Source organism: Pogona vitticeps, chromosome 2 (assembly GCF_051106095.1).
Source record: "Pogona vitticeps strain Pit_001003342236 chromosome 2, PviZW2.1, whole genome shotgun sequence".
In the NCBI taxonomy this organism is placed as follows: domain Eukaryota; kingdom Metazoa; phylum Chordata; class Lepidosauria; order Squamata; family Agamidae; genus Pogona; species Pogona vitticeps.
Window position 1 is genome coordinate 2,230,369 of NC_135784.1, and position 13,541 is coordinate 2,243,909.

The window sequence follows — 13,541 nt, forward strand, 5'->3', positions numbered from 1 at the left end:
AAAAGACCTGCCCCCCCCCCCGGATCCTCCTCCTTCTTCCTCCTAGGAAGGATTCGCCCTCCGGCCTCCCCTTCCTGGCTCTCCGTAGGGTGGAGGAAAGAAGGGGCTTTGGGAAGAGGCCGAAAGAGGCTCCGGTCCTTCCACAGGGAGGGCAGGAGGAGAGAAGGACCGGATAAAGGCCACCCAGCCCCTCTGGATCTGCAGGGTTTCCCTCTCCCTTCGGGCCTTTTGCAGAGTGAATGGCTCCGAAGGGTCCCTTCCAGACCAAGGGAATCACAAAACGCTTTGCTTTCCAGCTGGGGCTGCCCTGACACCAAGACCCCCCACCCACCCACCCTCGGTTGCCTCCCCTCCAAGGCCCTGAGAGGTTTGGGGTGAGCTCCAAAGGAAGAGCAGTGAGCTCCAAGGGGTTGGAAGAAAGCAGGCGAGAAAAGTCCGGAGACCTGAACTCGGCCCGCCCTGGGTGGGCAACCCCAAGACACACAGGGCCCTTGGCCCACGGAGGGGCCACGGAGGCTGAGGAGCCCCTTTGGAGACGCCCCCCCTCCCCCGCGTTGGGATCCTCGAAGGGACCGAAAATAGCGAAGGGTCCCGTGAAAATAGAGAGTCCGGTCCAGCCCTCGGTCCGCTCCATCGCACGGGGGGGGGGGGGAAATGGTGTTTTATTAGAGCTTGATTTCGTTTACCATCCTTAGTGCAGCTTCGGTTTGATTCATTTTGAGGTTTTGTTTTTCACTTTTGAATATTGCCCTTTCATGATGTACCTAAACTGCCTTGGGTCCTTTTTAAGGAGAAAGGCAGGGCAAATATATTTTAAATAAATAGTGGGAAACTTTTGACTTAAGGGAGACGCTCCCTTTTGACTTAAGGCAAATACCAAAAGAATAGGAATGTGGCTAAGAATATAATATGTAGAATAAACTTTTCTACTCCCTAGACCATAAATAAAAATTTCTTCTATATCCAGGTATCACTCCCCCCTCCTTTTAAAATTCTGACAATAGAAATGATGCTGAATCTAAATCTGCTCCTCGTGGTTTAGCCTTTCCTGAACTATAGGCGACACACAGAGGCCAAAGTCTAGATATAGCACGTACAAATAACCCCACAATTCGAATTACAGATGCTCCCGTGACAACAGAGGGTCCGGTCCGCTCCATCGCACGGGGCTCTGGCATTTTCTCGATGTTGATTTCATTTAACATCCTAAGTGCAGCTTCGGTTTGATTCATTTTAAGGTTTGTAGTCTTGCTGTTTTTCACTTTTAAATGTTGCCTTTTTCTGAGGCACGTAAGCTATCTTGCAACCTTTTTTTTCATGAGAAAGGCAAGATAAAAATATTTTAAATCGACCGTCAGAGACCTGCCCTCTTGTATTCTGCTACTTTCATTGCATGTTTCAGAGGGAAGTTACGCCTGACTAGAGAGGGAGAAGGAGAGGGAGATGGGGATGTGGCCCCGTTTAATAGAAACACGAGGAAGGCACATCTCGGATGGAAATGTTTTTGATTTGCTTTATCCGTAAAGCCTCCAGGCTGATGTTTTCTTTCTCCTTTTCTCCTAGGAAGGAGTGAGACGGAGTGAGAGTGATTTCTCTCTGCTGTTTTTGGGACCCATTAGAAAGAACCCATATCCCACATCCCTCCGAACGTTTGCAAGGTCAGTGACATTTCAAGGGGTGGCTTAAGGAGCCTTGCCCCCCCCACTCTCTCCTCTCCGTTTCCCTGTCCCAGCAGGGATTTGGACCCAGGTCTCCTGGTTTCCAGTCTGGTACTCCATCCGTGACACCACAGGTCTTCTTTGAACATGTGCAGAGTGCTGGTGTTCAAGGATATGGTTTCCTTGGCATCCGATGCAAGAGGCACAACGTCTCCCCCGTCCACCGCTCTCCCCCTCCCATCATCTCCTCTGGGAAGACATTTCCACACACCCTGCGTGGGGGAAGGTTCTTCCGTTCTAAGTCCTCTGTTTTTTCCTTTCTTGTTTGCTTCCCCTCTTCCTCTCTCTTTCGGCCCGATCCTCTTCTCTCCCATTTACCCCAGTAGAAAGGTTTCCTGGCTGAGTAATGGTTCCTTCCCCTTCCTGCCTCATCTCTTGATATCAACCTTCCCACTCTTCTAGCAATTGCTTACTCTCTTCACCTCTGCCGTTCTGGCCTCCACTTCTCTCTCTCTCTCGCTCACACACACACACACACTCACTCACTCACTCACTCTCTCACTCTCTGCTCCTGGTCCTTCTTATTTCTATATCCTTCCTTTTCTCTCCCTTTCACATCCCACGTGGGGGGACGGCGTTTCCCCTTTTCTCCTTTGTCCCATTTCCTCTTTTTCCTGGCTGGACGATCCTCGTGGAGACAACAGAACCAGGGATCAAGACTCCAGACTCACTTTATGTCCAAGACTTTGTGTTTCACGCACTCGTGTCCGTCAGTCCCAATCTCAACCACCAAGGCAATACTTAACAGTCCCCTCTTCTTACCTTGGTCCGAGCACGGAGTGGCCTGGTTGTTAGATTTGTGCCCAACAAATTCTCCCAGTCTCCTTCACCGGGGTGTCGGACATCTCGGGTTATCTCATCTGCGCAGCCAAGTTCCCCGCCAGGGAAAGTAGGCTGTTGAAATCGATGGAATGCGTCTCCTTGTTTTCTCAGCAGTGGAACACAGCAGGAGACTTGGATCCCGGACGAGCCCCCAGTAGTGAGAAATGCTCACACCCTTGTTACTTAAATGCAAGAACCAGACAACCATGAATACAAGCAGCTCTCCTTTATTAAAAAGCCCTTTTGCAAAAGCGGGTGCCCGAACTGGGTAGGCACCCCCATCAATCCAGGCAGGATGATCTTTATCCCCTACTCCTGGCCCTTGTTTCCCTCTTGGTCTGGGCAATCCAAGGCACGCCTAAACTGATCAGAGGAAGTCCTGCCTCTCTTTCCATCTCCCTCTCCTCTCTTTGCCTAGACCCCAGACTCTTATTTATTTCTATTATTATTTCTATGTTGTTGTTGTTTACTCTTTTAGTTGTGTCCGACTCTTCATGACTCCACAGACCAGAGCACGCCAGGCCCTCCTGTCTTCCACAGCCTCCTGGAGCTGGGCCAAATTCATGTTGGTCGCTTCAGTGACACTGTCCAACCATCTCATCTTCTGTTCCCCCCACCCCCATTACAAGGTTTCTTAATTCCTCCTCACTTTCTGTCATATCTGAGGTTGTTGATATTTCTTCCGGCAATCTTAATTCTGGCTTGGGATTCCTCCAGTCCGACCTTTCTCACAATGTATTCTACATATAAGTTAAATAAGCAGGGGGACAATATGCAGCCTTGTCGTACTCCTTTCCCAATTTTGAATCAATCAGTTGTTCCATATCCAGTTCTAACTGTGGCTTCCTGTCCCACATATAGGTTTCTCAGGAGATAAATAAGGTGGTCAGGCACTCCCATTTCTTTAAGGACTTGCCATACTTTGCTGTGGTCGACACAGCCAAAGGCGTTTGCATAGTCAATGAAGGAGAAGTAGATGTTTTTCTGGAACTCTCTGGCTTTCTCCATAATCCAGCGCATGTTAGCAATTTGGTCTCGAGTTCCTCTGCCCCTTCAAAATCCAGCTTGTACTTCTGGGAGTTCTCGGTCCACTTACTGCTGAAGCCTACCTTGGAGGATTTTGAGCATAACCTTGCTAGCGTGTGAAATGAGTGCAATTGTATAGTTGGAGCATTCTTTGGCACTGCCCTTCTTTGGGATTGGGATGTAGACTGATCTTTTCCAGCCTCTGGCCACTGCTGAGTTTTCCATTGATGATGATTTGGAAAAGAGTGTTTGTGATGACCAGCTTGTTCCCATTACAAAACTCAATTACACTTTGCCTTGCTTCATTTTGAACTGCAAGGCCAAACTTACCTGTTGTTCCTTTTCTCTCTTGACTCCTTACTTTAGCATTCCAGTCCCCCATAATGACAAGAACATCTTTCTTTGGTGTCAGTTCTAGAAGGTGTTGTAGGTCTTCATAGAATTGGTCAATTTCAGCCTTTTCAGCAATGGTGGTTGGTGCATAAACTTGGATGACTGTGATGTTGAAAGGTCTGCTTTGGATTTGTATTGAAATCATTCTATCATTTTTGAGATGGTATCCCGGTACAGCTTTTCCCACTCTTTTGTTGACTATGAGGGCTACTCCATTCCTTCTACGGGATTCTTGCCCACAATAGTAGATATGATAATCATCTGAATTGAATTCTCCCATTCCCGTCCATTTGAGTTCACTAAAATGTTTATTCTTGTCATTTTGACCACATCCAGCTTACCAAGGTTCATAGATCTTACATTCCAGGTTCTTTTGCAGTATTTTTCTTTGCAGCATCGGACTTTCCTTTCACTTCCAGTCACGTCCACAGCTGAGCATCCTTTCGGCTTTGGCCCAACCACTTCATTAGCTCTGGAGCTACTTGCATTTGTCCTCCGCTCTTCCTCAATAGCATGTTGGACGCCTTCCCACCTGAGGGGCTCAACTTCCAGCATCATCTTCCAGTGTATTGTTTTTCTGGTTCACTGCCTGTTGGAGCTTGCTCCATTGCTCCAAAATAATTTTTTTTGCCTTTTTTTTTAAAAAAAATTCCTTAATTGAGTTTTTAGGGAGAGCGATTTGTGCTGATTTTGGGCAGAATTTTCCAACGATGTTTCAGATCTAGCAGTAAAATGTTTTTCCCTTTGCATGACATGAATTAACTCCTGTTTGTATTTTTCTTGTGAAGGAGATAAGGAGAGGGAAAAGGTGTTCTCTATGTTCTTGTTTAGACACACACACAAGGATGTCTGCCAACAGAGTCCTCCTCACACACCTCTGGATCCAACTCTGCATACAGATCCTCTGGGGCAAAGCCCCCAGGAGGACTCTCTTTTATTAAGCTTACAAGTTCACATTAGGATTGGCCCAAAGAAAGGGTTTAAAGTTAGCTCTCTATCACTATGAGGAAGAGGAAGAATGGGTAGTAGTTCCTCCTCTCAGAAGCAGCTATGACGTCAACCAGGAGAGCGTTCTCTGCACTGAAGAATCAGCCAACAGCTTAGCAACGTTGGGAAGAAGCGTTCCCCCACAATAGTTTTCTGCCACCTCTACTTCTCCTTCCTATTTGAGTCCCTGCTGACTGTTTCCAGAACTTCAGAGAAGACCTCCTGGTGACATCTGTGGCTCTAGTAGAATAACTTCTATCTGATTTAATTCATTATTCAAGGAGGGCTGTTCGGGCAGTGCAGGGCACATACACTTGTGTGCATGTGGAAAGGCGTGGGGGAGCACATGCCTGGTCAGGCTTAGGCCACAGACTGGCACCGGACCACGGACCGGAGTTTCAGGATTCTGTCCTAGAGGAAACATTGATTTTTGTAAACCGAGATACTACTGGAATATGCAGCATTTATAATTATTTACAGTATATTCTTCACTCCCCTCTTTCCATACACATTTGTTTAGATATCTAACTCTGGATCCAGAGGTTGGGAGTTCACTTACCTTCTAGCTCTGCAGTTCTAAGATGCCATTGCCTCAGCACCTATTTCCCTGACCATCTCTGCTTCCTAGCCCCATTGAGCCCCCATTCACCTCCACGCAGGACCCGCTGAGGAGTTGCAGAAACTCCCAACAGAGGCACCCAGCTTTTGGTCCCTAGCATGCTGTTCTTCTGAGTTCTGCAGGCAGCTTCATACGAGTCCCGCGATATGAGCTCGGGCGCCAGCTCCGATCCACTGCCTCGTCCCACAGGACCAACCCAGCTCCAGTCACAAAACACCCCTTCTCTCATCCTCCTCAGCCACAGACAGCGGCAACACGACCAGCTCCCAGTCCTAATTCCTACACTGACCCTCTCTGCTTCCTATCCTGTTTTCAGAAATTCCTGATGGTTCTCTACCCGTAACAGCATTTTATAAACTCTACATCCCATCCATTTCATGGACCTGTCCTTTCTCTTCTCCTTCTGAATAATAATCTCTGCAGACTTTGTCAGTTCCCTGCATTGACCACTCACTGATCTTTACCCATTCTCGAGTCCAATCATTTAGCTGCCACATTCATCCACTTTTGCTCTTCCTTTCTAACACTGTTCTTTCCCCCCTTGTTATTCATTTCTGCTAAACAATCCTTTAATTGAAATATTTGTTTCCTCTTTAAGCAACTTTGAGAAATTCCTTTCTAATTTTCTGGAAATGTAAGTCTAGTCTTTGGGGAGAATTTGAGAAGGGAATAAAAAATTAGTATACTTTGAATTTGATGTACTTATTTGGGTGTGGAAATGAACCTTCTTTCATTACTCCTCCCCCAAAATGTTCCCCAGTGAAGAGCCCTTCCAACTTCAAGCCCAAAAGAACAACCTACAGTCCGGCCTCATCCCCTCCCTGATTCTCTTCCCTCACCTTTTTGGCTATCTTTCCTTGCTCCTCCGTGAATCAGGCAGAATCCGAACACATCATTCCTTTTTCCTGCAGATTTTGACAGTGGTTATTTCTCTGTTTTTTTCTTCTTCTAACCTACCAGATGATGAACAGGAGAAGAAGAATTGCCCAGCAACATCTGAAGCAACCTGGACAGGAACTCATAATCAAGCAAGAAAACATGGAATTGAAAATCAGAGTGGACAGGCATGGATTTGACATAAAAAGGCTGACGCAGGGGAGAAACCACGTAAATGCATGTCACCTCAGTAGACACCAAAGAACACACACGGGGAAGAAACTGTATCCACGTAGGGAATGTGGAAACAAGAGCCTCCATATACACAAAGGAACTCACACTGGGGAGAAACCACATAAATGCATGGAATGTGGAAAAAGTTTTAGTCAGAGTGGTAACCTTAGGTCACATGAAAGGATTCACACTGGGGAGAAACCACATAAATGCATGGAATGTGGAAAGAGCTTTACTCAGAGTAGTCATCTTAGGTCACATGAAAGGATTCACACTGGGGAGAAACCACATAAATGCATGGAATGTGGAAAAAGTTTTAGTCAGAGTGGTAACCTTAGGTCACATGAAAGGATTCACACTGGGGAGAAGCCACATAAATGCATGGAATGTGGAAAAAGTTTTAGTGAGAGTGGTAACCTTAGGTCACATGAAAGGACTCACACTGGGCAGAAACCGCACAAATGCATGGAATGTGGAAAGAGCTTTAGTCACAGTGGTGTCCTTAGATTGCATCAAAGGATTCACACTGGGGAGAAACCACATAAATGTATGGAATGTGGAAAGAGCTTTAGTCACAGTGATGGCCTTAGGAAACATGAAAAAACTCACACTGGGGAGAAACCACATAAATGCATGGAATGTGGAAAAAGTTTTAGTCAGAGTGGTAACCTTAGGTCACATGAAAGGACTCACACTGGGCAGAATCCGCACAAATGCATGGAATGTGGACAGAGATTTAGTAGGTGTGGTGTCCTTAGATTACATCAAAGGATTCACACTGGGGAGAAACTACATAAATGCAAGGAATGTGGAAAGAGCTTCAGTCAGAGTGGTCACCTTAGGATACATCAAAGGATTCACACTGGGGAGAAGCCTTATAAATGTATAGAATGTGGAAAGAGCTTTAGTCACAGTGATGGCCTTAGGAAACATGAAAAAACTCATACTGGGGAGAAACCACATAAATACATGGAATGTGGACAAAGTTTTAGTCTGAGTGGGAACCTTAGGTCACATGAAGGGACCCACACTGGGGAGAAACCGTACAAATGCATGGAATGTGGAAAGAGCTTTAGTTACAGTGGTGGCCTTAGGTTACATCAAAGGATTCACACTGGGGAGAAACCACATAAATGCATGGAATGTGGAAAGAGCTTCAGTCAGAGTAGTCACCTTAGGATACATCAAAGGATTCACACTGGGGAGAAACCACATAAATGCATGGAATGTGGAAAACGTTTTAGTCTGAGTGGGAACCTTAGGTCACATGAAAGGACTCACACTGGGGAGAAACCGTACAAATGCATGGAATGTGGAAAGAGCTTTAGTTACAGTGGTGGCCTTAGGTTACATCAAAGGATTCACACTGGGAAGAAACCACATAAATGCATGGAATGTGGAAAAAGTTTTAGTCTGAGTGGGAACCTTAGGTCACATGAAAGGACTCACACTGGGGAGAAACCGTACAAATGCATGGAATGTGGAAAGAGCTTTAGTCAAAGTGGTCGCCTTAGGTTACATCAAAGGATTCACACTGGGGAGAAACCACATAAATGCATGGAATGTGGAAAAAGTTTTAGTCGGAGTGGGAACCTTAGGTCACATGAAAGGACTCACACTGGGGAGAAACCGTACAAATGCATGGAATGTGGAAAGAGCTTTAGTCAAAGTGGTGGCCTTAGGTTACATCAAAGGATTCACACTGGGGAGAAACTACATAAATGCTGACGTAATGCAAAAGAAATAGAAAAAAATGAAGCTCATTTTGAAGTGTCACTTGTCATGTGTTTTATTTCTATTGTTAGTTAACAGGTAGATATCGCAAAATAGCCGTAGAAGCTTGTGTTGAAAAAATGAGAAAAATATATATTTTGCAATGGAAGCTTTTACAAAATTAGTGTAAAAACAGAAAAATATGGATGTTCTAAGGCTAACTGATGAAAGAAAAGCACGTAGTGAAGAAAGAAAAGCTGTCATTTGTTTTAGAAGGCTTTACCCTCATAAATAATAATAGTAATTGAGTTTTAAAGAGGGTACCAGTTAATATATATTCTATATTATTTATGAAAAACTAAGCATTTCTATGCTATTGTACTGAGTGTATAGTCAGGTATTGTTGGAATGAGTCAAAATTGTGATTTGTTTTCAAGCTCTGGTCACTTCGGGCCCTGGAGTCCAGTGGGTCAGAGGTGACCAAATCCTTAGATCCTTAACATCTGAGCATCTCAGAGGCTGGGAGACACAAGCCTTGGGAAGATTTGGTATTGTTGACTGATGCAGAACAAAGGGATATAAATATTTGGAGAGCTCTCCCACAAACTGTTCTTAGAAAGGAACGGAGAAACATAGATGTTTGGTTTCATGAAGTACAACAGACGATGGAACTGATGTTGAGTAAGCCTGCAGTTTTTGCATAACTGTATGACGTTTGGATTTGAAGATCTGTTCCAACAGTTTTGTCCTCACACCCGTAAGACTGCCTTACATATTTTTTTTTGGATTAAGTATATTTAAGTATGTAATCTAGAATTGATGTAAATAAATGAATTTGTACAGAATCAACAAGTTTTGGAATTGGCTGAAATCACTGCAACAATGAAAAGACTTCCTATGGGATACCCAGATGAGCTTCAAACACCTTGTCACTGTTTCTCTATGTGAGGGAGAAAGTGGGGTTGAACCCATCCTGACTGGACAGCCATCCTTTCCTGACAAGAGGAGGGCAAAACCCAATGGAGCCCCGGAGGCAGAACATATGACTCATCAGAGAAGTGACACCTCCATGGGGAGAACGGGAAGATAGAGAGATGAGGTCACAGAGAAAACTAGGAGGGTAGAGATAGTTCCGGGTGAAGATTCAAAGGTTGGGACCAATGTAGGGATGGGAGAGTCTGGAAATAAAGAGCCTGGGGTGTCTAAGGTGGAAGTTCCAGGGAGGGAAGCAGAAAGTCTTTCAGAGGAAAGGAAGGATCCACCACGTAAATGAATCTTAGGAGCAGCAGAGATGCAGGAGAAAAAGGAAGGAATAAGACAGGAAGAGGGAAGAGAAATATATCGGTGAACCATCAAGAAGGGAGACAGCGGAAGCTGGAGAGGTAGAAGGGCAAAAGAAGGAAAGGATTTTATCATAAGGCTGGGCGTGGATATGAATGGAGAAACCCTGGACCAAACAGTGGGATTATACCTCATGAGTGGCAGAAAGGAGACGGAGAGAGGTAAGATCGGAGAAACCCTCCTATTGGGGAGAGATAGTGGAGGAGAAAGATCAGGTAGAAAAGAGGCAGGCTAGCTGAAGAGAGAAAGGGAGAAATGGAGAAGCTCCTCAGAGAAGGCTTTTGGCATGACCCCAGTGGATCAGTTGTGTTTATTGGAACCCACAGGAGAAACAGCACATATCCAGATGTCTGAGAATACCAAACCCCCACAGATTCTCATTTTGAGATTCACCCTTTCCCTGCAATCACATCAGCATTGATGAATTGTAGAATCTCCTTGCCTGGGAGGTCTGTAAATTTCTGTAGTTTTCCTGTCGAGCCAGGTATCCTAATGAAGTTCTGACCGGTAGATATCAAAGACGTCAAAAAGGGGAGAGGCCATAGAAATACATGGAATGTAGGGGGATCTTTTATAAAAGCAGTCATCTTTCTATTCATCCAAGATCTCATACAAAGGGGAAACCTTTGAAATGCAAAGAATGTGGGAACAGCTTCAGTCTGAACAGAAACTTAAGGATAGGTGCCTCGCTTAACGATGTTAATTGGTTAAAAAACGCTATGGGAAAACATCGTTAAGTGAAACGCGTTTTCCTATAGAGATGCATTGAAAACCGGTTAATCCATTCCAAAAGGCACGGATTGCCATACTTAAGCGAAAAAACCCATAGGAAACATCATTAAGCGATACAATGTTCCCCCCATTGGAATGCACTGAAGCCTATTCAATGCATTTCAATGGTTTTGCGATGTCAGTTTTTCAATTTTAAAAGTGTCTTAAAAAGTTCAAAAACGGTTTTAAATGCTTGGAATCATTACTGCACCTTCTAAAATGGGTGCAAACTTAATTTGGCTTTGATCTGACTTTTTGTTAATTTTTGCTGATTTTTTTTCTCCCCCACCAACTTTTGACAGCTGTCAAAAGTTGGGCTCCATGCTTTCCTATGGGGGAGGAAAAAAATCACCAAAAATTAATGAAGAGTCAGAACAAAGCCAAACTAAGTTTGCACATGATTTAGAAGGTGCACTAACGATTCAAAGCATTTAAAACAGTTTCTGACTTTTCGTTAATTTTTGTGAATTTTTCCTCCCCCACAGGAAATAATGGAGCTGTCAAAAGTTGGGCTCCATTTTTTCTAATGGGGGAGGAAAAAATTCACAAAAAATTAACGAAGACTCAGAAACTGTTTTACATGCTTGGATTCATTAGAGCACCTTCTAAATCGTGTGCAAACTTAGTTTGGCTTTGTTCTGACTCTTCGTTAATTTTTGGTGAATTTAATGGGGGGGGAATTCACAAAAAATTAACGAAGACTCAGAACGAAGCCAAATTAAGTTTGCATAGGTTTTACCGGTTGCACTAACGATCCCAAGCATTTAAAACTTTACAACTTTAAAATTCAACAAATTAAAAAAGAGTCAGAACAAAGTCAAATTAGGCTAACGAAGGGAGGCTCTCTTTTGTGGTGGATCCGGTCTTCTTTTGAGGGGATGACCCAGTGGGTGGTCCTGGTGGGACTCCTGCTCCACACCCTGGCCACCGGCCTGTGGGATCCCTCCGATTTTGTCCCCTATGCTATTGAACATCTACATGATACCGCTGGCCGAGCTTGTCCGGAGTTTTGGGGTGGGTCGTGACCCCCCACTCGGCCTCTCCTTTGTCTCTCCTTTCCAGGAAAAGGCCATTGTGGTTCTAGACCTGTTCCGGGTGTCAGGAAGGGACTGGACGAAGCTGACCCTGAAGCCAGGCAAGAGAGAGGCACTCCTGGTCGGTCAAAAAGCAGGCCGAGGAAGGGGGGCGGCCTGTGGTGGATGGGGAGACGCTGTCCCCCCTCCCAAAAAACCCCTCCACAAAACACAGGGAAGGGCCTGGTGGGGCTTCTGACACAGGGAGTCTTGGGGGGAGGCTTTGTGCTTCAAGTGTGTTCTCGGGGTGGCTTTTGTGCATCCTTTCTCAGAGCGGGAATTGGTTTGGCCCAGTAGAGTGTTGGCCCCCTCATGATACTTCAGGAGAAAAGCCGGTATAGAAATGGTGGTCAAGAAAGAAGGAAACCAAGGCCAGGGACCGTCAGGCTAGGTTTTTGTGGGTGTGGGGGGGGTGTTGTTGTGGGTCTGCGGGGGGTGTATTGTGTGTGGGGGTGTCCCATTCATAATCCCCCTTACTCTCCCCACCCCCCGCGATCCCCACAGATCTCCCCCCTCCTGCCTCAACCACAACCACCCCCTCACTTTGCGGGGGGGAGGAGGGGCTCCTCGCTCTAGCTCCAACCGGAAGCGGAAGCCACGCGCCTGCCCCTCCTTCTCTCCCCCCCATGACCCAACTCTATGGTCCTCCCAGGAGTGCAGTCGTGGCGGAGCGAGGGGTGGGCTTCCTCGTGAGTTTCCTGGTGGAGGACCCAGAAGGAGGTGGACGGTTGGGATATATGGGGGGAGTGGGAGGAAGGATGTATGGGGAGGGGGCTGAGATTCCCCCCAAGGTGTGGCAGGCCTTGGTCCTCAGGGGGGGTCTCTTCCCTGTTTCAGGGGAAAGTGGGTGAGGGGTGTCCCGATCTGGCCCTTCGGGCCCAAGAGACTCTTCTTACTCCCCCCAGGCAACGGTGCCTAATGGGAAGGGGGGGCTTTCTGCTCAATTCTTCCTCCTACGGTGGGGGTCAGAAAAGTGGGGGGAGAGAAAAAGTGTCCCTTGATTTCCGTCCTGCCCCTCCTGGTAAAGCTAAGTCCATGGGGGGTGAGTGTTGCCCCCCCTGGCCTGGGAAGGAGGGGAAGGAAGGACTTGCAGCGTCCCTGGCTGGGAAATGGGGCTGGGGGGAGAAGGAGGGGTACTAGGCATGGGTGTGGGGGGAGAAGGTTATATCCAGACCCCCCTCTTGCAAAGGGGTTACCTCTGCACCCTCTCCCCTCCTGGCAACCCTTGGACTAAATTTCATCACCATAACAGAAGGAGGCAACTCCTGGAAATCCACAGTGGGGGGAGGGGGGAGTCATCAGGGGGAGGTTTGGGGGTGCCTGTTTGGGGGTAGAAAAGGGGGTCGGTTGATTTCCATTTCCACTCAGTTCTCCCCAGGAGACACTATTTTCTCTCCCCCTCCCCCCGCCTGCCTGATAAACCTAAATTCAGGTTGGGGGTGTTTGCTGGAAATGACTCCCTCCCTTGGCCCCCAAGCTTCAGAGGGAAGGGATGGAAGGACCTGCAACGTCCCTGGGGGGAAGAGGGGCTGGGGGAAGGAGGGATGGAGGTTGGGGGGAAGAGTAGGTTGGTTGGAGGGGAGGGGGCCACATCCAGACCCCCACCGTCTTGCAAAGGGGCAACCTCTGCACCCTCTCTCCCTGCCTCCTAGTGGCCCTCGGACCCTTGAAGGGGCTCTGGATGCAGCCAGAAAAGGCGCCTGCTGTCCCCCCCACGTTTCATTACTCAATTATTCACTGAGTCATTTGTTTAATTAGCTCATAAATCAAGAATTGAAATAATTAAAAACAAACATTCGAAATGCAGGAGGGTCCAAAGTGACTCAGAGGTGACCGAAGAAGACAGACCCCTTGGGAGCAGGCAATATCTTGGAGGGCAGGAGGGAAGAAGAAAGGCAGAGAGAGTTCCCCCGAGAGGGAGGGAGGGAGGAGATGGTCTCCCTTCCTTCCCTTTGGCCCTTTTCCCAG

General features: G+C 46.7%; 1 protein-coding gene and 1 long non-coding RNA gene across 3 annotated transcripts; one reads left to right on the forward strand and one right to left on the reverse strand.

The window, feature by feature from the left end:
* Window positions 1-1,286: 1,286 nt before the first annotated feature.
* On the forward strand, window positions 1,287-8,445 carry LOC144587302 (uncharacterized). The gene is made up of 3 exons (XM_078387377.1): window positions 1,287-1,658; window positions 6,526-7,349; window positions 7,518-8,445. Exons 2-3 carry the CDS (start codon window positions 6,526-6,528, stop codon window positions 8,401-8,403), a joined length of 1,710 nt encoding a protein of 569 aa, XP_078243503.1. The 5' UTR covers window positions 1,287-1,658; the 3' UTR covers window positions 8,404-8,445.
* On the reverse strand, window positions 6,273-7,531 carry LOC144587310 (uncharacterized). 2 transcript variants are annotated; one of them, XR_013542461.1, is made up of 2 exons: window positions 7,345-7,531; window positions 6,273-6,775 (listed from the first exon to the last, which is right to left on the reverse strand). It is a non-coding gene; the product is annotated as an uncharacterized LOC144587310 (long non-coding RNA). The 2 variants fall into 2 exon arrangements; XR_013542460.1 differs by lacking the exon at window positions 7,345-7,531 and adding an exon at window positions 7,093-7,213.
* Window positions 8,446-13,541: the final 5,096 nt, after the last annotated feature.

What these genes read in the sequence shown, in the direction of transcription:
- LOC144587302 (XM_078387377.1), top strand. Translation starts at nt 6,526, where the DNA reads ATGATGAACAGGAGAAGAAGAATTGCCCAGCAACATCTGAAGCAACCT. An exon ending in AGTCAGAGTGGTAACCTTAG is followed by an intron (nt 7,350 to 7,517) that starts GTCACATGAAAG and finishes TGGTCACCTTAG; the next exon opens with GATACATCAAAGGATTCACA.